The sequence below is a fragment of the Coenobita brevimanus genome, chromosome 28 (assembly GCF_032717465.1).
Source record: "Coenobita brevimanus isolate Jiangsu-jjx chromosome 28, ASM3271746v2, whole genome shotgun sequence".
Lineage (NCBI taxonomy): Eukaryota > Metazoa > Arthropoda > Malacostraca > Decapoda > Coenobitidae > Coenobita > Coenobita brevimanus.
In genome coordinates this window covers 10949873-10973690 of record NC_136981.1, presented here as the reverse complement: position 1 = coordinate 10973690, position 23818 = coordinate 10949873, and the positions used below count along the sequence as shown (strand labels likewise).

Here is a 23818-nt window from a genome sequence, read left to right as displayed (position 1 = left end):
ACCGGTGTAATTACTCCAAAGTGTGGGGCAATTACACCATCATGTTTTCTCATGTATCAGTGATATTATTTTGTACAGCAAAACTTATCACAATAATGTATCCTCATACTTATACATACACCTTGAGGCAAGAAAATGAAATAACACGTAGTTTGTAGACAAAAAAAAAAAAAAAAAAAAAAAAAACAGAAAACTGATGTGATTACCCCACTGACCAGTATGTGAAATGAGCTGCAAGAAGATGAAAATATATTTACCAACCCCAAACGCTTACTCTTACTTGGGAGTGAAGATAAACCAGTCACAATGGACAATAAATATTAAACTTTACTGGCAGCAATTTAGGACCTTTTAAACACAATAAAACATAAATGATCACCAGACACCAGGCCTTATATGAAATTGGTACAAATGTTAAATTTCTATTTACAACCCGAGACAAAGAAACGTGATTAGAACACTTCTGTACATTAAGTGCAATAAAACTAATGGTAAAAAAAAAAAAAAAAAAATGTTAATCCAAACATACTGCCTCTCAGATATATTTTTGTTGGTAAAGGAGGCTCTCTTCCACCTCTTCCTTACTCATTTTATTTTTTGAGACGGTATGTAAATATTTGCTTAAATTTCTTTTCTTAGCCATTTATATATTGATAGAAAAAAAAAAGTAATAATAAATCATTAAAGAAGAGGTGCTAGAACGGCTTCTTAACCACCAAGAATACAGGCCTCGGTTACTTTGGTCACAGGAAGGTCTACAGTACACAGGCACTCTGTTAAGATGTTGGCCGCTGGTTTTCTTTATCCCCCTCATCTGTCTGGCCCCCCTTGCCCTGTTCTGGCCGCATTGCCGGGAAGAAAAGTACCTCCTTGATATTATAAGAGTCTGTAAGAAACATGGCCAGACGATCAATTCCCATACCAAACCCACCCGTGGGGGGAAGTCCGTATTCCAGTGCTGTGCAGAAATTCTCGTCTATCATCTGTGCCTCGTCATCACCTGCGGCCTTGTCTAAAGCTTGCTGCATAAACCTTGCACGTTGGTCAAGTGGATCATTGAGCTCTGTGTATGCATTAATGACCTCCTTCTTGGCCACAAACAACTCAATTCGCTCAGTAAGTCCCTTGATGGAGCGGTGATACTTAGCAAGGGGGCTCATGATCTGTGGATGGTCCATGATAAAGGTGGGGTTGATGCACTGCTCCTCCAAAAACTCCCCCACCAGCTTATCAAGGAGTCTAGCAGCTGTACGAGGAGCAGGACACTCCACCCCATGCTTTACACAAAGGTCATCTAATGCCTTTCGAGCCTCCTCTGTATGCAATTGATCCGGTGCAGGGAGTTTGACATTTAGGGCCTTCTCAAGTTCAGGAAACATGTGTAGTCTTCTATAAGGTGGCTTGAAATCTATCACCCACTCCTCTCCATCTGGGCCTTGTGGATGGAACTTTATCTTGTATGTGCCGAAGATGCTGTGCACCATGCCAGACAGGAGCTTCTCAGAAATGTCCATTAGGTCATTGTAGTCAGCATAGGCCATGTAAAACTCGAGTGTGGTGAATTCAGGATTATGGGTCAGATCAATGCCCTCATTGCGGAACTGTTTGCCAATCTCATAAACTCTGTCAATCCCTCCAACAATTAACATCTTAAGATACAATTCAGGTGCTACTCTGAGAAACAGATCAAGGTCCAACTCATTGTGGTGTGTAATGAAAGGTTTTGCCGTTGCTCCTCCGGCAATCATACTCATCATTGGCGTTTCCACTTCGAGGAATCCTAGATCATCAAAGAATCGTCTCAAATAGGACACGATGTTGGCACGCACTATGAACTTCTTGTGTATATCCGAGTTAATGATCAAGTCAAGGTACCTCTGTCGATAACGTGTCTCCTGGTCCTTCACACCAAAGTGAAGGTGAGGCAGCATGTGGAGGCAAGGTGCTAGAATCTGGATTTTCACTGGCCGAATGGACAGCTCTCCTGTCTTGGTGCGCACGGCCACACCTCGCACACCGATCATGTCCCCTCGTCGAATTTTGTCACAGTCCTGCATAAAGCCTTCCTCGCTCTCATAGAACCTGAGGTTTGCCATCACCTGCAACAAAGGAGTCCATTTATTACCATCATTCAATCACTGCAACCTTCCCATAGCGTTTACAAAAATTTTTTTTACACTAAATATGATGCTATGCTTCATCCATCCTTCCATCATCCAATCCTACATTGTCCCATGAATGTAGGAGCCCAGGGCTAGGTAAGTTTGTCCCAACATTTAAGATGACTATGCTTCCTCCAAAAAAATCCTCATACTGAAGCTGGCCATACCACAGTTGCTATTTTCAATGGACAATAAGCTAAACCAAGTGCTAAACCCAACAACATAATGACTACCCAACGGCTACTGCAAACTTTTAAGAAAGTAAGTCTCAGATGTATAATACGATTTATAACAATGTACGATAAAGTCCAATATTATTATCCATCTATCTATAGCCAGATCCCATAATCCTGTAAGGGGTGGCCGTTTGTCTTTTGAGTTAGTTATTTTATGGAGAGGGGAACTAACCGTTTGTCTTTAGTTGTTTTATAGGGAGGGGCACTAACTGTTTGTCTTTAGTTATTTTACTGGGAGGGGCACTAAACCTCCGCCAACCCACTTGTTGACGTAATTATTTTACGTGGAGAGGCACTAACTGTTTGTCTTGGAGTTAGTTCTTTTACATGGAGAGGCACTACTCCTCCACCAACCCACTTGTTGAATGTAAAGAACATGTATGAGTTAGTTATATGGTTACCACCCAGCACTGTAAGCCAGGAACCAATTAGGCTGTCACGCAATGTAAAGCCACCTGATGAGTAATAAAAAGTGACAGGAAAGATGGCAGAAATAGTAAGAAAGGAGGGCAGACACTGAAAAAGAATGATACAAGTGAAGGAAGAAGTAGGCAGAACTACATCGAGTGAGTGAAAGACGGTCACCACCACCTACCACTAAATACAATCATGATTTATGATGTGGGATATGAAGATTTAGCATACACTATCCTGCAGTTATTTGGTGATATTACACATCCTGAACATGCAGAAATACTGACCAACACTATGACAGCACATACCCATTGTCTGCTTAGCTACTGGCAAATCCAATGGTCGGTGGCTGCAACTATCATTCACTTGCTTGATGCAGTGTTGCCAAATTCTTCCATCACCTTTATCATTATATTCTTGTGTCTGACCTCCTCTCTTTCTACTTCTCCCTTGCCTTCCTGTCACATTTTCACTACTTTTCTTCCCACTGCAGGTGGGCCTACACCGAAATGAGAAGTCTAATAGTTTCCTGTAACCATGGAAACCATTTACAATGTGGGTATGGTGGTACCATTCTTAACTGGCGGTTTGGGTGGGGCCCCTGTACAGTGTTGCCACGTTTTCCATACCCGCGATGCCTCTCTCTCTCTCTCTCTCTCTCCTGGGGGAAGATGTGCGTCACCCTTGGGAATTTAGTTTCCTTTATGAGTGACAAACTTGTGCTTTCATTTCTTTATTTTGTTTTTAGTATATCTAATTATATTTAAAAATATTATTTTTACATATGGCACCAGATGACCTCACTGTTGTGGCGCCATGATTTGTTGTCATTCAATCACTCTCTCCCTCCTTCGTTCCCTCCCTTCCTCCATCTCTCTCAACTGCACTCAACACTGCCCCTGGTCTGCCTTCCCCTCCCTCCCTCTCTCTCGTCTGTGTTATTTTAGGATACATTTTGGTTATTTTCTTTTATGTTATAATGTACATATTGTAAATTTGACTTTATTTCCACACCACCCAAGAGGTAAAAGTCTTGGCGCGTCTTTTTTTAAGTGTCCCCAAACAGGCCTAGGATAGACGAAGCTCTGGCCAAGTGCGACTGTGTGTGTGTGTTGCCTCTCACGAGGGTTTAATTTTTCTTTTTTTAAAATAGAAATTGACGTTTTTACTTATATTCCTGCACATTATATTATAATCATAATTGTGACATTATTACCAACCCCAGAAATACGGTAACAGCCAATAAAAGTGACTACTTTTTTTTTAAGCAACACTGTAAAATATTTCTGCCACGTTTCTGTATTGCCGTATAAATATTTTACGCATAATAAGTTTACTGTTCTTTCATATATTATAATAAACACGTTACCATTATATTCTTATGTGTTTATCTTACTGTGATGCCTATTACATATATCAGAGCCGTTCACATAGCGGGTATGGAACACGTGGCAACACTGTACAGAGGTTCGTGCCCCACCTAAACCGCCACTTAAGATTAGTACCATATAACTAAATAATGGGGTGATATGGAGCCTACTATGGTGCCCCTGTTAATTGAGTGGAGAGCGACAAATGCACTGTCCATCCAAGAATCAGGCACTATCTCCCACAGGAAAGCACAAGCTCAATGCATGGAATGACCCTGCAGGGGCAGTTGCTTGCCCATGGTTGATAGGTCTACTCAACCAGTTAGATTGGAGTTACCTGACAAAAAACAGAAATGTATAAATTATATAAAAGAGTAAACTTAAGGTGTAATATGTATAATAAGCAGAAAGGTGCTCCGAAGCTTCTCATGCTACCTAGAATGCAGCCTTGTAACTCAGATTTCCATTCTTCTCAAATACTTGCTCAAGACATCAGACCCTTCAATGGACTTTCCCACTCCCTGTAAAAGTGGCAGTGGTAGGATAGTAGACATGAGTTGTGACAGACAAAACTTTTTGCTGTAACTGCCCTGGATGAACTCATCGGACATTTGTAAGGAAAACGGAGATGGCTGTTGTAGTAGTGTAGTTGTAGTCCCAGTTTCGTTTCGTTCACCCATCTATAAAGGCTCCAACATGCTTGCTTGCATCTACCTTGGTCACCTAATGGTGGGTCTCCAAGCTGCTCAATCTCTAGCAGCCTCTCTATTCAGTCCCTCATCCCAGAAGCAGCACTCGATGGCCTTCTTTCAGGTCTTTTCAGTCTGCCTCTTGCAACACAATGCTTAACACTTGCAGCTCTTACCCATCATACTCAACTGTCATCCTCCATCCTCTCCACATGACCAAACCATCTCAATCTACCCCTTCTCATCATAACATCAATAAATTCAAGTCCCATCCTTCCTCTCAGCTCCTGACTCCCAATCCTAACTGCCCCCAAGCCTGCCACTCAAGGATGCACTACACATTCATCTATCATCACTGTACATTTGAGGCTATGAATAGCTTCTTCTTTTACCACCCGTCTCAATATTGTACAGCATAACACTCCTAACAAATGCTGCATACAAGGACCATATAGCACAGAGGGAGAGCCCTCTCAATGTCAGGAGGGCCAACAGCTCCCTGAACTTCTTCAATCATTCATTAACTTAGCCCGACCTCCACTATACGAGTATAATGTGCCCCAAACAACATGACTCCCTAGCAAAGTCTGCCCTTTTACACCTCTCTGTCTCTTCAGGCTCTCCCCTAAACACCACAGAATTACAACAAATGAGTGGATGATGGGTGCCACCATTTACCACTATACATTTCCAGAGGTGAGTGAAGTGGAGAAGGGGAGAGGGAGGGGGAGGCCAAGGATGAGATGGAGATGGAGTGGAGAAGTATATGAGAGAGGGTGTGTGTGAGCTGGGAGTAGGGTAGTGAAACAGCATGGGACAGGACAATATGCAAGGTTACAGGATTAAGGCGTCAGGCAACAGATAGATATATAGATAGGTAGATAGATAGATAGACATAGTTTGCTTCAGGAATATGCAAGAGGATATATGGATGCAAATAGACAAAACAGACAAGATCAGACCCTCTGAAGTAACTAGAAACACAGCTCTCAACCCCCACCGTTCTAAACCAGAGTTACAAAGCTGAATAGAGTACACACAGGGCACTGTGATCATCGCAATCCAATGCTAAATACTAACTCCCCTCTCATCCTTTTTCACTGTTGCTTTTTAAAACACTTTTGAAGTTACTTGGGTGGTACTGTATATTTCACCCACATATCAAGATATCACAATACAACACCGCTGTATTTTTTCCCCAAAACATCAGAATAATTACATTTTAGTGCACTGTTTCTAACCTGGCACAGTCTCCTAATCCTTTCTGCTCATACGATGGCCAAGTAAACTTGGCTGGAGAACTGACTCAATAGTGATCAAGGTGACTCATTTCTACCTATCCTCATCAAATTTCATGCAACTTTAACTTAGCTTGAGGGAGTGAGCATGGCTTGTCAGGTGAAAATAAACCAATGAGATTCATTCCTACCTCACAACTAAGACTCAAATAATTTGAAGCAAATACAATTTAGTATTAGAGTTTTGAATGGCTCAACTGTCTGGTGAAAACATCATCATCATCATGATCATCATCCAGTCCAGCGTTGCCCCATGAGGAACGTAGAGCCCAGGGCTATGCAAGTTGGTCCTGACATTTAAGATGAGAGTGACCAGCCTCACTCATCCCTGAGTGGCTGGAGTGCCTTAACTCCTAAAAAAGAGGTGTCCGCATATGCTGTCCAAGGCTAAAAAGACGGGTGTCTGCATATGCGGCCACGCACCTCCCACACCCCCAAATCCCCCCCTCCCACCCAACCCCCATACCACCACACACACACACCACCCAACCCCACACTCACCCCCCACCCAACCCCCATACCACCACACACACACACCACCCAACCCCACCCTCACCCCCCACCCCGACTCTCCCCACCACCCCAACCCCAAAGACCCACCGCCCCCAAACTCCCCTACCGTCCCCTCCATAGAGGTAGGAATAGGGTAGAGTTGGCGTGAGAAGGCTCCGGTGAAGCCAGAGAACTGTCAAACGGCCATATTGGTCAAGTCAAGAGGTCACGGCAACACCTACCTGACGAAGAAGAAGATTGCTGTGCATTCTTACCTCTATGGCTGTGCCCATAGAGGTAAGAGTCCTAATCCTACCTCCGTGGGTGTGGCCATGAGATTATTAAGCCTTTAATGCCTCCAGCTGTGTGTCCACCTGGTATTCCTCAGGGAGAATGCCAGAAACAAAGTAGACTTCATTCTACCTCTGGTTTAAGTTGTAGTTCAGCTGTGGGTGTGAGACGTTCTGTCCTAAGTTGTAACTCACCATCAAATAACCTAAGTCTCCAAAAATGCCCGCCACCTGTGCCGCATTTGGGTGTAAAGAAAGAGGAGATAAGAAATCTGACCCATCCATTACATTTCACTGGTGAGTATCTTTAGTGAATTATAGTTTGTAGGTTAGTATGCAAAAATAGATAAATAAATAAATAAAGATAATACATATTTTTTTCTGTTTGCAATTAAGAAAACACTCCCGCCTGGTCAGCGGAACCAAGTCAGACAGCTGTCAAAAAGGTCGCCGCCATGTTGGTCGAGTCAGGTCTGTCGGCCTCACTCTGACCTACCCTTGGTTAATCCCATATGCTGCCTCTACCTACTCCTACCTCTATGGTCCCCTCAATACCACCCCTAACCCCCACCCTCCCACCACCCCTACCCTCCCCACCCCCATAACCCCTAATCCCTCCAACAACTCCCCCACCACCCTCCATTCCCCCAACAACCCCCACCACTATCCTCCCATCACCTACCCCCCACTCCCACCCCCCACCTCCTCCACGCACCCAGTCCCCATCCCCGCACCACCCAACAACACTCCCCCATATCACACTGTCCTGAGCGTGTCAAAACATTCCAATGCCCGTCTTTTAGGGTTTAATTACCCACTTTACAATAAATCAACAAAAAATGCAATGGAGACACATTTACCTGCAGTTTGACCCCCTCACCCCGAAGGTCGTAAAACCGCAGCTTCTGACTGCTCTCTCGGATGGCATGGACCCGCCCCGCCACTGTCACCTCCTCCTCAGCCATTTGCTCCATTCCCAGGCCTTCATAGGTGGCCAAGAAGGCAGTGAGGGAGGTAGAAACGTGGAATTTGTGAGGGTATACTGTTACGCCACTGTCTTTCTGTTGCTGGACTTGTTGTATCCGCATCTTCAGGTATTCATTTGGGTTCACATCTTCCTCCGATACCTGGGAAAGAGGCTCTGTATCAGGGCTCTTGTAGTACAGTCCACTTGCCTAAAACAACAATTTAGTCAAGAACAAGGTTATGGAGATCCAAATTAAGGGAGAAACCAGAGCCTATGGGAAAAATAGCTTATGGCTGACATCCTCTCCAGAATCATCCCTATAGAATCCCTAAGTCTGCCCTAACCACCTCAAACTGGCCATAAATATATGAAGTAATAAACACAAAAATACACTACTGTAACTCCCCTGATGTGCGGAAGTAGGTCACACCATCACCTATTAAACCGTCCACCAGACTATCACCCCACACCATCACCTATTAAACCGTCCACCAGACTATCACCCCACACCATCACCCAAACTATTTCTCCACACATCGACTTTCATCCCACACCACAACACCACTGAGTTGACTGTATTGTCTAGTTTGCCACTGTGCTGCAACAAAAGACTAGAATCTGGTGCTAGTCAGGAAATATATAATATATATATATATATATGTATATATATGGAAAGGATGAAGAGCTGTTGTTTATGTGTCATATTCTGCCACTGGGCAATGGGAATGAAGCTGCTGAAGGATAACAATCTCCACCAAGTAACGATGGACAGGCTACTGTATATCCTTTTAACACTAACTTGGCCTAAAATTGCCAATGTTCCAATTCACATGCTGAGTTGTAGCAGGCCTGCAGTCAGCAGGAGCGGCAGGGTTGCCGCAAGTGAGAATTCAAGTTTGAAATCATTACAACAGCATATTCTAGTAATAAAAATGAAAATCACGCCCATTTTACATTAACATGCCTGACAATATCACCCTTTTGCAGCTTATTTCACATCACTGCCGTAGCACTTCCTCATAACTAGTACAGCACAGGTATTACTGTAGTCTGTTATTATAAGTAATCAATCACAATGGGGATTGAGCAATTTCAGGCTATGCTGGAGAAAAACTGGTAGGAAATATAAGTACTGCAACACACAGCGCCCCATTTAATGGATAATGTTTGTTATGGCCAACGTAACTTAGGTGGTCTTTGTAGAGTCTGTACTGCTGTATCAAGCAAGGGTCTACTATATATTTATATATATATATATACACACACACACAAAGCTCGGAATGCTACTAATAAAAAGTAGCGGTGCTCCCATTCCCGTTACTAGCTCGAAAAAGTAGTGGCGTTACTGGCTTCGATACTTAATACGAAATGTAGCGGCGCTCCCGCTACTTTGGATACGAAAAAGGTACACGAAGGAAAAGTTAACAAAAATCTGTGATATAGCAATACACTATATACTGTTAATATTAGTCAGTCTGAATGGTTATGTTGTGTACCAGTAATGTCAGTATATACTTACATTGAAAAAAAAAATCATATAATTTTATGTCAGTGTCACTTAAATGAAGCTTAGAGCCGAAGGTACAGGAAAAAGCTATTTACTGTATAATGTAACAAATGTTCTTTCAGTACCTACTGAAAGTAACATACGTAAATAAAAGGCAAAAAAAATGTGGCCTACCATTGATACATATTATATAGACTGATTATATTTTCAACGATGCATACTTAAGATATGTTCGAAAACAATAGTAAAAATGAACCGGGGCTTTCTTTTAAAGGCTATTTATACAGTAGCAATGTTTTTTTTTCCATTACTTTTAACTGAAAGTAAAATGCAGCATAGTGCCCCCTGGAACACCCAGCCACCCCCACAAGGAATACAGCATAGTGCCCCCATGAACTCCCGGACACCCCCACATGGAGCCCACGGAGGAGCAGCAGCAGCGCGCCGGGACTCGGTGCGACAACGGCCTAAGTCAGCCCGGGCGGCGCGCCCCTATAACCCGGAGCCCGCCTGCCGTCGCCATAGCAGGAATACTGCACTACCTTACGAGTGAGCCATCACCAACAAGCTAAGGGGTGGAGCTGCCTATCCAGCTCCTGCCAGCACCCCAAAGGAGACGGCCAGTAGCCGCTCCCGCCTTCGTCAGGAGATGGCCAGTAGCCGCTCCCGCCTTCGTCAGGAGATGGCCAGTAGCCGCTCCTGCCTTCGTCAGGAGATGGCCAGTAGCCACTCCTGCCTTCGTCAGGAGATGGCCAGTAGCCTCTCTGAAGGTGTCTTCTTGAGACAGCCAGTAGCCGCTCGCCCCTCGCTAAGGAAACGGCCAGTAGCCATCCTGAGGGTAATCAGGAGATGGCTGGTAGCCGCTCCAAACCCCTCCTGAAGGAGTCGGCCTGTAGCCACTCCCACCTTCATCAGACTGCCTGTAGCCGCTCCGAAGGCATTCCCCCAGAGACGGTCGGTAGCCTGCTTGCCCCTCGCTAAGGAGACGGCCGGTAACTGCTCTCAAGGTAATGAGGAGACGGCCGGTAGCTGCTCTGAGGGTAATGAGGAGACGGCCGGTAGCTGCTCCCGCCTTCATAGACGGCCTGTAGCCGCTCCAAAGGTGTTCTCCTTGAGACGGCCAGCAGCCGCTCCAAACCCCTACTGAAGGAGTCGGCCTGTAGCCGCTCCCACCTTCATCAGACGGCCTGTAGCCGCTCCGAAGGTGTTCCCCCTGAGATGGCCAGTAGCCGCTCACCCCTCCTGAAGGAGACGGCCGGTAGCTGCTCCTGCCTTCATCAGACAGCCAGTAGCCACTCCGAAGGTGTTCCCCGAGTCGGCCTGTAGCCGCTCCCGCCTTCATCAGACGGCTTGTAGCCGCTCCGAAGGTGTCCCTGGGTTTGCTGGCAGTCACTCACCCTCTCAGACCATGGCCAGTAGCCGGGCCTTGGCAGCTTGTAGCTGTGCCCCCAGGAAGCCACGGCCAGTAGCCGGGCCTTGGCAGCTTGTAGCTGTGCCCCCAGGAAGCCACGGCCAGTAGCCGGGCCCTACGGCAGGAAGTGGCCAAGAGACGCCCCGCCGCCTAAGCTTGACACCTGTTCCCCGACCCCCAGCGCAGAGGGCGTAAAGGAGTATTGGAGAGGCCCTGAAGTCTCCCCTGGCCTCTGCTCCCTATGACTGGCTCTGGAGGAGACCCACCTGACAGACCCTGATACAGATCGGTGCCACAGCCGCTCCAAACCCCTACTGAAGGAGTCGGCCTGTAGCCGCTCCCACCTTCATCAGACGGCCTGTAGCCGCTCCGAAGGTGTTCCCCCTGAGATGGCGCCGCCCAGCCCTGGGGACCGCAGTCCTCGGGAACCCCAGACCCTCCCCAGAATGCCTGGGCGGGAACTCCCTACACCACGACGGCAAGGACCTCCCCCTCCGTCAGGAGCCTGAACGACCGGTTCAGGCAATTGTTCGGCCCCAATCCTGAGGGCAGCACTCCTGTCCCCAGCCCTGAGAGCACGGGCCCCTTCGCCACCCACAACCCCAGATGAGAGCAGACGCCCCTGGGCGTGATCCTGTGCCCCCTGAGCACGGAGACTCCTGGTGGTGCCTAGCCCCGTCAGTAGTGGGGCTGCATTGCCCCTCAGCCGCACCCTTGGCGCCAGATGAACCATAATGACTGTGACTGTGCAGTATTAGTGATCGAGCTGTGACGAGGCAGAATATTGAATTGACAGTGATAGATCCAAGTGTTAGAAAGAATAGACACAGTGAACTACCATAGAGTAATAAGATAAATACCAAAGCAGTGGAGGAGTGACAGTAATTGAGCAAAAGTAATCTAAGAGTAGAAAATAACAAAGCGAACGGACCATTGAACTCTATCTCATACTACCATAATCATAGTTAGACCCCAGTGCCTTACCCCCCCCCCCCTGGGGTAAGAAATAGTTCTAGCATCCCCACTCACTTAGAGACCCTGGACTACACTAATTTAGAATATTCCACATCAAGAGTTGTTTTCACTATATTTCCAAACAGTATCCTGCGAGATACTATTAACCCTATCTAGTTATAAGAGTTTATGATCACCCAGAATATTGTCTGTAACATCTGCTGATTCCCCTGTCTGATTGAGTAATACACATGTGAGGTTATTGCCTGGAGTTTTTGTCTCCTGCCTCTCTCTTATTTGTCTAAGGCCCAGTCTCGAAAGAGAGCCCTGCTGCACGGTGGGTGCTTAAGGAATGGGAAGCTGAACCTAAAACACCTAGCATTACAGAAAGTAACATCTGTTACGAAATAATAACGTAGTAAGAATTAGTCTGAAAGAGAGAGCGGGAGTTAGAGAAGGGGATAGTTAGGTGTGTGTGTGTGTGTGTCCCTGTGTTGCTCACCAAGCTGCCAGTTACTTAATATAAATGATCGAGTTAACTAGCAAATTCCTGTCTAATTACGGCACATTACTAATAAATAATAATTACTAAATTACTGATGTAATGTAGAACAAACATCATTGAGAGAATTGACGAAAGTATTATTTTTCGTGCCAACGGCGATACCATGTTGAGTACACCGCTTCCCGTTCGATCAGCGAAGTTAAGCAACGTTGGGTCTGGTTAGTACTTGGATGGGTGACCGCCTGGGAGCACCAGATGCTGTTGGCATCCCTACGTCAAGTGGGGTTGGTGGAGGATTAGTGCCCCTCCCTGTAAAACAATTAACTCTGAGCCCTTGGCCGCCCCGTCTGGGATACATGGCGTCTGGCAATGAATGAAAAAATGAAAATTATTTTTCGTCATTAATAAATACAACCAAACCGTTGGCATATCTGTATGTACTCACTGACTCCGGACCTGTATTCGTCGCGTGAGTAGCGAGAAGCGCGGTAACGCGTGAGTCCAGCCAAAAAGTAGCAGCGCTCTCAGTTCTGCTACTGGCTAAAAAAAGTAATGGCGTTACCACCACTGCTATTAAAATAGTAGCAGCGCTATTCCCAGCTTTGAAATATATATATATATATATATACAGTATAAATATATATATATATATATATATATATATATGTATATCAAGTCGCATAAAACACATGTTTGTAAGTCACAGTTTTCTAATCTACTGCATGGCTCCCGCTCAGAACTGAAAGTAGCAGAAACCAACGTTATATGTTTAAAGTGTGGACTTTCAGCACCAAAATGATGCTTATCCTTTAAGATTTCCATGGCGCATGTCTATGCTGCAAACCGCAGCCATCAGCCATTCACAGGTAAGCATGACAAGCAACAAGAAGCGAATCATAACCCTTCCCTGACAGCAAGTGCAAGCACTACTTTCTTCCACAGTTTATTCCTGCACCACCTGCTGCAAGAGTGACCACAAGCGCGGTTTTTGAGGACTACCTGGCCCCCTTTTTTGTTCCCTTATTTGCCTTTCCAGCATGATACAATGCCAGACCACAACTGGCCTAAGACTTCATCAAAAAAAAAAAAAAAAAAAAAAAAAGAATATGACCAGAAAATGGACGTTACTCGTCGCATCGATAATGGATTTAAAAAGACAAGAGTAGCAGCTGATTATGGTGTCAATGAATCACCTATCCACACAATTTACGAGAACAAGGAGGTGTTGAAATGCATACGGGTCTATGGGTCTTGGGCATTGGATAGACGTCTTCGGTGTTCTGACAAGGCCCTCACCTGGACTGAGAGGTGCCTCGAAATGTTTGTTCGGTGGCAGGCCAGGAAGAACACTGTGATGGACGGCCCATTGCTGCGTGAGATGGCTATGCTTTTTCTCACTGTCGCTTGCCGATGCCTCCATGTGACCCCCGCCAAGCCATTTCAAACCAGCCCCGGATAGTTCCAGAGTTTTTTTAAGTGGAAGTGTCTGAAGAATGTTCGTCTTACTGGTGAACGTGCCTCTGCAGACAATGCTGCTCATTTCCCGACCATCCTGAAAGCAGTGCTTGATGATGGTGGTTACACTTCCACCACCATCTTTAACCCGCCCCATCCCGACGTTTTTGGACCTTTTTTTTGGCTCAAACATCCGCTTTTGGTGAGAAACATCGAAAATTCATAGAGAAATCGCTCACCTGAGGTTTAAAATACCCGATTTAGGTACGAGTACTTCCTTACCTGACTGGGTTTTCTAACATGCTGGCACCAAAGAAAACGAGTTCTATGGGAGGGTAACTATTTTATCCACTCATAAACAGTATTTATTTATTTACTTGGTACGAATTTATATGTAGTACAAGAGTATATTGGTTTTCAAACAGTAATATAGGCATTATAAGCATTGTTTCACTCACTAACTCATCACCATTCATGACCTTTTTTTCCCCACATTACCTGATCATCATTTCTTCTAACTGTTTCTTCCTCTAATGCTATGTAAACTTTGTCCTCCACATTGTCATTGATTGGGGAATCACTCTGGCCCTGAATGTCTTTATTGGCCAGGTCACTGGTAACAGGTGAATTGCCAAGACAATGGTGTGCAGGGGGGGGTGGGGGAGAGGTTATGCGGTGTAAGGCATTGTTCCTGCTTTGCATCCTGTAGAGAACAGAGGAAGGTGTCCCGTGTATACGCGCCAAAAATCACCCGCGAAATCACTCGCGAAAATTGAAAATTGTGCAAATTAGGGACCTTGCAATGTTGCCGCGTTAATTCACGTCGCCAGGACGGCGCGGGTTAATATGGACGAAACAGGACTAGTGGAAATTCCAGCCCTCAACAACCTACATCTCCAAGAAGCAACAATAGGCTCTGAGGAGGAAGGTGAACAAGTCCCAGTACACCGTTATCCTGTGTACGAATGCTGCAGGGAACTTCGAGATGATGCCGTTTGTTTTTTACAAGGCAAAAAAATCCCCGAGCCTTCAGGAAACTGAATGACATGAGCCAGTTGGGGGTCTACTGGTGGCAGCAGGTGAAGGCCTGGGCAACAACGAACTTTGTGATAGACTGGTTAGATTTGTTTGTGAGGGACGCCAATGTGCACTACCAAAGGCAGGATGTGCCTTTCAAGGTGCTTCTCCTAATCGACAATGTGCCATGCCACCCCCAGCACCTCACCTCTCACCACCCACAGGTGAAAGTGCTGTTCTTCCCCCCAAACACATCTCTACTCCAGCCCCTTGACCAGTAAATAATTGCCAACATGAAAGTTCAGTACAGTCAGTTTATGTATGGAAAGTTTATTTGTGTAGTGATCATTGACATGCCAGAGATGGAGGAGTTGGAGGGGATTGAGAGGCCTATTGGTAGCAATGGTAGCGACACCAAGGCAGGCTGTGAGGAAGAGGTTCCCATGTCTGAACATGACTCTACAACCCCGCAGGAAATCCTTACTGTTGCAGAGTTCTGGCACCAGTACAACGTCAAGGATTCCACTGAGGGGTTACTTCAGGCATGGGGTAGCCTGAGCCAGGCCACCATAGTGCACACTTGGCGCCTCGTCCTGCCTCACCTCAGCATGCCAGTCACTGACCAGCCACAGCAATTGAAGCAAAGAATGGAGGAGGTTGTGGCTCTTACCCGCCAAGTACCCGAGTGTAGCGAGTTGACAGCTCAGGACACCATGGCAGTGGTGAACAGTGACCCAGACTCCTTTGAGGCAATGTTATATGCAGTGACTGACGATGATATACATGTGGCAGGTACGGAAAGTGAACGTCAGACAGGAGGAGGGAGTGTGGTGGAGAGACACAAGCCATCCATAAAGGACCTGAGTGATGTGTTGGTGGGTGTGGACTTTCTGAAGGAAAAAGTGCTAGCCTTTGCGAGAAATGAAGAAAGATGTAATGAGTTTGTTACCTGCATGGAAAAAGCGGTAGCATTTTACAAGGAAAATCATAATGCGTGTTAACGAGCGTCACCAGGAACTGATCAGCCACTACTTTGCCTAGGTAGGAGCACAACCTTGCTGCACTCACCCAATGACATGGAGACAGCAAAGGACAATGACACCACTTCAGTTATCTCTGCAGTAGATTTTGAGGGGTTCCTGAGGGAGGCTGAGGAGGAAGAAGCGGGGCTGAGGCAGTGGCAGCATGAGGCACCACCACATTCACCTCATACTGGGAAGCCCTAGTTTGCCTCTTGCTTCAAAACCTCCACCCCCACCCACTTCCACTTAGGCCGTTCACACGAGGCGTTTTTAAACGCGGCATCTACCGCCACGTTCCCCTGGCGGAAATACAGTCAATACAGTACAGTAATCCCTCCACTATCCGATGTAACAGAGCCAAAGGTATGTCCAGAAAGTGGTCTTGTCTGGAAAGTGTGCCCCAGCCTCCTGGACTTGTACTTATGGACCCTAACCTAGCCTGACTCAGAAAAACACCTATACAACTCCGTACTGGACATGCATAGCACCTATTTAAACCTATTTAAGACCCTTTTCACACCAATAATGGACATAAAGCATGAAATAAATGAAAAGGAACCAAAGAATGAGGAATTAGAAGTGACTGTACCTCAGCCAGGGTACTTAGCACATCTGTGGTTGCCTTCTCTAAGGCTTTGGCAGTGGTGAAAATGCTCTTGAAGCACGTACAGTAATCCAGTGTTGTGCTGCACATAATTCTTTGTGTTGTGAGTTATAATTGTTTAACACTGCACATTGTTCTTAACTGCACCACGCCAGTTTCAACCACCAATTTGCACTCCACACTTAATCCTTTGCACTCAAAATTCTGATTTCTTAACACTGCCCAACACTGTAAATTCCCTTGTGGTCTAGTGTCGAGGTATTGCTGTTTATTCACTGTTTATTTACAAAAAACGAGAGCGTGTGGCATCCACTATGATAAGGATGTACTCGCGATCAAAGTTAGGCAGTAACTGTTGGGAGTGTTGATGAGGAAACAGAGTTGCCAGGTCGCAACGGCCACATTACCAAACTCCTCAATTTTCATTACCAATTTAACTCTTCATTACCAAATTCGTAAAGCTAGCATTTATTCTTCACTAATTATATATACAAGTGGAAATACATGTAATCACTCTCCTTATGATTAACAGCATGTTGATTATTCTCACGCTATGTAGGCTAGGAGATTAATCAGAGAGAGCAAACAATCCACCATCTCCATCCTGTGTATCCTCATACATGTCTATCTATCTATCTATAGCCCGACGCCCTAATCCCGCAAAGGGTGGGCGCAGACAAAACGCCTCCAAGTTGCTGTCACCCACCATCTGACTACCCTCCCCCCAACTCACCCCCCCCTCCCTCATATACCTCTCAACTCCATCCCTCCGCTAAGTAAAAATATTGTGTAGTTAACAATACTGTGAAAAAATAAACTGCATTATTTATTTTTGCATGGCATACTGTTGTGACATTTTGAATTACATAACAATTTATGTTCTTGCACTGGCATATGTTGGTTGCACAATGTTTTGTACAATGACATCTAAGGAAACCTAGACCTGTTCCCACACTTGACAAAGCAGCAGCACTTCTTAACCCCTAAAGTACGCAATTCGCTCAGCAGGTCTGTCCTTCCAGCCGGAAAACAGGGTCGATTTTTCGACTTTCACCAAGGTAAAATTTTTCTTCCACATTTCAAGAGACTGAATTTACACACCTTCTCCCCCACCTTAGGGGGCCAATCACACCATACCACCCCAGACTCTAGCTGTCACTGGTCTGATCCCATATACGTCACCAAAGGGGCGGAGTTACCCTCCCCAAGTTTTTTGTGTGATTTTATCAATTGTGTGGGATAGGCTGGCGTGTCAAATTAAACAAAAGCACAATCGTGCGGCATAGGTCTTTAGGGGTTAATGATACTTCTTTGTCTTCAGGGACATCAGTCAAGGTCAAGAATGACTGCTTACAGGTATCAAATTCAGACCAACTGTACAATTTCATGAGAACACTGTCTTTAGTTTCTAATTTATACATTCCATCCTCACTTCTACTTATAAAAACTGCAATAATATTATGAAGATTTCCTTTTCCCCTGTCAACTTTTGGAATTGGTACTGTTACATTTTGCCCAATACTTGATGGAGGGTGAGAGGCATCAGATACTGTTTTCATTCTTTTTGCCTGCTTCTCCAACCTACTGCCTGCTACTTGCCGAATGAGATATTTGTGCTTCAGAATTACAGGTAGGACACATAACTTCTGAACTGAAGCCCTCCTCACCACTCTCGATTTGTATCCCACGTATTACATGAATACCAAATTCTGCACAGGAATGAGCTCCACGTGTCTTTTTCACACACACAACACGAGATTACTTCAGATTTACTGTCTGATATTATGTTTATGTTAAATTCACCAGTACTCTGCAAATCATCAATAGTTCCACTTGCGGTTTCCTTATGCACGTTTGCAATGATCTTCTCTAGATCCACCTCGCTATGTAAGTTCTTACTTAATTCTAATGGAAGACATGTTGCCAGGCCAACCCTTGTTTCAACATCAAACATTGCTTTGTATGGGCTTTGATTTATACCAGAATGCTTGGCTCTGTCCTTCATAAATTGAACAAAATGTAGACCTTCGGACCACTTCACTGTATTATTGTCTTTCATCCATCCACTCAACATATTTTCAGTATCTTGATTTGCCCTTTCCACAGACGCTTGACTCCATGTCTTGGTTTTCCATGCACAATTTTCAACAAAGAAGCCACAATTAGCCACAAAGAAGCTAAGGACGTTATGACAGTGTTCACAAATTCTCTCCCGTTATCACTGTGCAAAATACATGGTGCTCCAAACATAAAAAAAAATGTCAACAAGGTGATATGCAACTTCTTCGGCGAGTTTACACTGCAAAGGACGAGGTATTACAAATTTTGTTAAATGACCTTGGTATACCATTATGAGGAGGTTTGGCCATGTGGAGAGGATGGAGGGTAAAAGACTGACGAGGAGGGTGTACAGTATGTGAGTGAGGTGGAGGGGGGGAAAGGGAGGCAGAGGCCGAGGATGAGATGGAGGGATGGGGTGGAGAGGTATATAAGAGAGGGGCATGTGAGTTGGGAGCAGGGCAGTGAAATGGCGGGGGACAGGGCGACGCGTAGGCAATTTGTTTGTGGCCACCCCGAATGGGATTGAGGTATCTGGCAATAGATAGATAGATAGATTTTCCATGCAGTAGTGTCTGCATGTCTATCAGGTCCACTTGACACCGACTATTTAACTCGAAATGTGAGATAGGTTTGGAAACCAATCCTTTTTTCATTTTTGTATTCTTGCTTTGGCACACTTCACACATGGACAAGAACAGCACAACCATATCAGTTGTAACATTTGCATATTTTCTAGCAATTTCACATTTCAGTTTGTCTCGACCACCATGACCGATAGCTAAATGAGATGTTTTAATTACGGTACCTCAAATATCTCAGGACCAGGCAATTAGTAACGAACTTCATCTTTGTTGCTTTTAGCGATCAGTTTCTGAACACCACCAATTTCAATAACATCAAACTGCTTTAGTCTTCTGTACTGTATAATTTTCTTCTCAGCAGTTTAGCGTCTTTCACCTCCTGGAGAAGTGAAGCATACTTGTCTTAAGTATTGTGTAGTGTCATGCTTTCCTTTTGTCCCACTCAGTACAGGATGGTTTGTAAAAACTTCTTCCATCCAGTTTCTGTTCCTGGTTCAGCAGGCTGGTGAGCTGGAGGTTGCCATTTTGTTGAGTATCTCAGCATTGGAGTCAGGAGCATAATGTTATCCTCCTGACAGCTCACAATCCACTAATTGACAGCGAACAAGCCATCCTCCACACAACACCCACGGTGACTGAGTGACTGAGTCGGCCAACCATATGAACCAAACATGACCCGACTGTTACTACTGTTAATGACAGCTACGCTGGTCATCAAGTACCTTAATGGGCATGACACTTTTTTCACAATATACCGAAGTGGATTAAATATACGATCAAGATACCGCTAATCTTATCATACGAATATGATAAACATAATTTATAGCACCTAGTTTTCACTGAGGGGTCTGGCAGGTAAATACCAGAACACCTAGTTGTCTCAGACAGAGCAGTTGTTGAAACTAGTTTTGACTGAAGGGTTTAGATAAAACTTGGTATAAAATCACTAACTCCAGTCCTTCATTTCCTGTTTTACCCAGCCTCCTTTGGTGCAACCAGTTCTGCCTAGGTAATACTAGTTAAGTACAACAAATGTGACTTCTGGTTCTTACTAGTTTAAACCAGTTCTGACTGCAACATATATATGTGTGGGTTCTGCTAAATAAAGCTCCCCTCCCCTCCCCTGTATTTCCTGGATATGGACCGTGCTGTAACAATAAATTATCACAAAATTATGGTTCTAGGCACGAAGAGATGCTATGGAATGGATACAGAGCTGTAGTAGTGTCTTATTCTGTTGCTGAGATACATGAAAGAAGCTGTACAAGGAAGAAAATTTGGGACAAGTTACTGTAGAGTAAAATGTGGATAGTTGTTACAAATCATAAATGAGTGCTATGGAGAGGATGTAGGGCCATAATATTGTCCTATTCTGCTACTGAGTATGGAAAATAAGCCACAAAATGATAACCTCTATAAAGTTAATGTGAATGGACTATCACTTACCTTTTTGGGTTTGGCTGACTGTTCCTGTTGCTGTGCCACCCGGCTGGCCTCCTTCTCAGCCTTCTCCTGCGCCTTCTTTTCTGCCTTCAGTCTCCTTTTCAGCTCACTGTTAAAGGAAGAGCACTTGGTTAATCTTTATATTACATTACACTAGATACCAAATCACTATTGGGGAAAAAAAAAAAAAAAAAAAAAAAGTCAGCCACTGGCCACGACTGGTGGACTATGGGTCCCAAGTCCTACGCCTGGACTCGGGACTGTGTGGTTGGGTGGGGCCTGAGGTGTCTCTCCTCATTTAATTTACTAATTTATGACTGAAAAAGTTACAATAAGTAGCAAGCCTGAGGAAATTAAATTACCCAAGAGGTTCATTGTGGCTTCATGAAATGTGGGTAGTTTGAAGTCTAGTGAGGAAGACGCGGTGGAGGCTATAAGTTGGTGGCGGGTGGATGCTGGTTGTATGCAGGACGTCAGGTATTGGGAAGGTCCAGCCAGAATGGTAGCCAGGAAGGACATAGGTAAAAGTTATTTTGGCAAGGAAATGATGATGGATTTGGTGGTGTGAATGTGCTGGCTGTAGAAAAATGGGCGGAATGAGTCACGAATGTAATGAGTGAATGAAATTATTATGAAGGTGAATATGCTGGTGGGTAGATTCCTAATTTCATTTATATCTGTGTATGCTCCACAAGCTGCCTTGGATGATGTACAAAAATAAAGATTCTGGGATGACATGACATATGTGGTAAGTGGTTTGGGGGATGATGAGATTGTAGTTTTGGTTGGGGATCTAAATGGTCATGTGGGTGAAGCACCTCAAGGATATGATGGGGTACATGAGGGATGCGCATATTGTGAGGAATATGGATGGGAAAAGGATACTTGAATATGGGGAGGCAATGAAGAGGATTGTGTGAAACATCTCTATCTATCTATAGCCCGACGCCCTAATCCCGCAAAGGGTGGCCGCAGACAAAACGCCTCCAAGTCACTCTATCACCCACCATTTGACTCCCCTCCCCCCAACTCACCCCCCCCTCCCTCATATACCTCTCAACTCCATCCCTCCACCTCATCCTCGGTCTACCCCTCCCTCTCCCTCCCTCCACCTTACCTACATACACCCTCTTAGTCAGTCTTTCATTCTCCATTCTCTCCACATGTCCAAACCACCTCAGTGTATTTCTCCTAATCTTTTCAACCACATCCACATCTACCCCACATCGTTCCTTCACTTCTTCATTTGTCAACCTGTCCCTCCACGTCACTCCACATGCTCCTCTCAAGTAACTCATGTCCACTGCTCTCACTCTTGACTTGTTCCCCTCTTGCAAGGTCCACGCCTCGCTTCCATACGTCAGGGTAGGGATCACAATACCATCATGCAGTGACTTCTTAACTTCCATACTCACCTCCCTATTTCTCATCACTGCTTTCAGTGTACCAACAACCTTTCTTCCCTGCTGTACCCTTTCACGTACTTCATCCCCCAAAGTTCCATCCTTACTCATCACACTACCCAAGTACTTGAATGCACTCACATTCTCCATATCCTCACCATCCAACCTCACTGCACACTCTGTGACTTCATTCCTCTCAAACACCATAACTTTACTTTTGTTTGCATTAACTTTCAGCTTCCTCCTCCTACATACTGTCCCAAATTCATTCACCAAACCTTGCAACTCCCATTCATCTTCACTCAACAATACTGTATCATCAGCAAACAGCAACACCGGAAGCTTCCAAATCTCACCCTCATTCATTAGGGCCACCCCCACATCCACTGCCCTACCTTGCACCTCCTTTACAACCCCATCCATATATATATTAAACAGCCATGGAGACATCACACACCCCTGTTTCAGTCCCACATTGAGATCAAAGAACTCACTCAGCTCACCATCCACTCGCACCGTAGCCCTAGCTCCCTCGTACATACTCTTCACAGCACTCAACAATATCCCCTCCACTCCATATATTCTTAATACCTTCCACATACCTTGCCTATCTATTCTGTCATAAGCTTTCTCCAAGTCCATGAAGGCAGCATACACTTTCCTTCCCTTCTCTAGATACTTCTCCACTAAACATCTTAGAACAAATATCTGATCTACACACCCTTTTCCCTTCCTAAATCCCCCTTGTTCTTCTCCAACTAGCTCCTCTGTCATATGCCTAACCCTATCAATGAGTATTCTACCATATATTTTACCAGTCACACTAAGAAGGCAAATACCCCTATGGTTACCACATACTTCTCTCTCCCCTTTTCCTTTGTACAGAGGAACAATTATACCTGATTTCCAGTCCTCTGGAACCCTTCCCTCTTCCCAAGCCAATCTACACAACTTCCATATCCACTCCACAACAATCTCACCCCCATACCTAAGCATTTCACCACACACTCCATCAATTCCTGGGGCCTTTCCCAGCTTAATCTTCTTCATCGCTTCCATTACTTCTGACCTACTGATCTCTTCCTCCCTCCTCTCATCTCTTCTTCTCCCAGCCATTCCCCAACCACTTATACTCACACTGCTCTCACTCTCTACATTCAACAAATCCTCAAAGTGCTCCTTCCATCTCCTCAATTTCTCTCTCTTCTCCACCAACAATCTATTATTCCTATCTTTCACTCCCCTACTATTTCCCCTTTCACACTGCCTTACTTTCTTTACCTCCTTCCAAAACAATTTCTTACTCTCCCTCCATTTCACACTCAGATTCCTCCCAAACTCTTCATCCACTTTCTTCTTACTCTCCTTCACCAGTCTCTTAACCTCCCTTCTCCTGCTCACATATACCTCTCTCTTCTCTCTCATCTTCTCCCCTACCTCTACTCGCCAACCATTCACCATATGCCTTCTTCTTTTGTTCCACAACTCGTTTCACATCATCATTCTACCATGCTGTCCCTTGCACACCCTTGCATCTCCTCCTCACTCCACAAACCGCCTCACACGCTGCGCTTATCTCTTCCGTGAATATCTTACATAAGTCTTCCACCCTTTCCATCTGCTCTAGCTCATACCTTCCCAATCTTTCTTCCACTATGCTCTTATACTCTGTCCTTTTCTCACTATCTTGCAATTTCTCCACTCTTCTCACAGGAGCTGCTTCCTCCTGTCTTCCCCTTCGTCTCGTCAACCACTTTCTTTGCAGTTCTACCTTGGCCATCACTAAGTGATGGTCCGAGACTCCATTCCCCCACCCTCTCCACACTCTTGCATCCAACACTTGTCTTCTCATTCGCTCATCCACACACACGTAGTCTATCATTGCCTTTCGTTCAACAAGTTCACCATCCATCCTCCTCATTACTCTCCATGTATAC

The 23818-nt window shown here is 45.0% G+C and overlaps 1 protein-coding gene and 1 non-coding gene across 4 annotated transcripts in view; one reads left to right on the top strand and one right to left on the bottom strand.

Annotated features, from left to right (window-relative positions):
- Nucleotides 1-220: 220 nt before the first annotated feature.
- The window catches only part of LysRS (Lysyl-tRNA synthetase), a 45267-nt gene continuing 21669 nt past the window's right edge, over nt 221-23818 (bottom strand). For all 3 annotated transcript variants that reach the window (XM_080268618.1, XM_080268621.1, XM_080268619.1), the window contains 3 exons: nt 20482-20587; nt 7812-8078; nt 221-2099 (listed from right to left, as the gene is read on the bottom strand). In XM_080268618.1, coding sequence (XP_080124744.1) covers nt 777-2099; nt 7812-8078; nt 20482-20587 — 1696 coding nt within the window. In that variant the 3' untranslated portion in view covers nt 221-776. The remainder of the gene's footprint in view (nt 2100-7811; nt 8079-20481; nt 20588-23818) is intronic.
- Nucleotides 12444-12562, top strand: LOC145394849 (5S ribosomal RNA). Its single transcript, XR_013896494.1, has one exon. It is a non-coding gene; the product is annotated as a 5S ribosomal RNA (ribosomal RNA).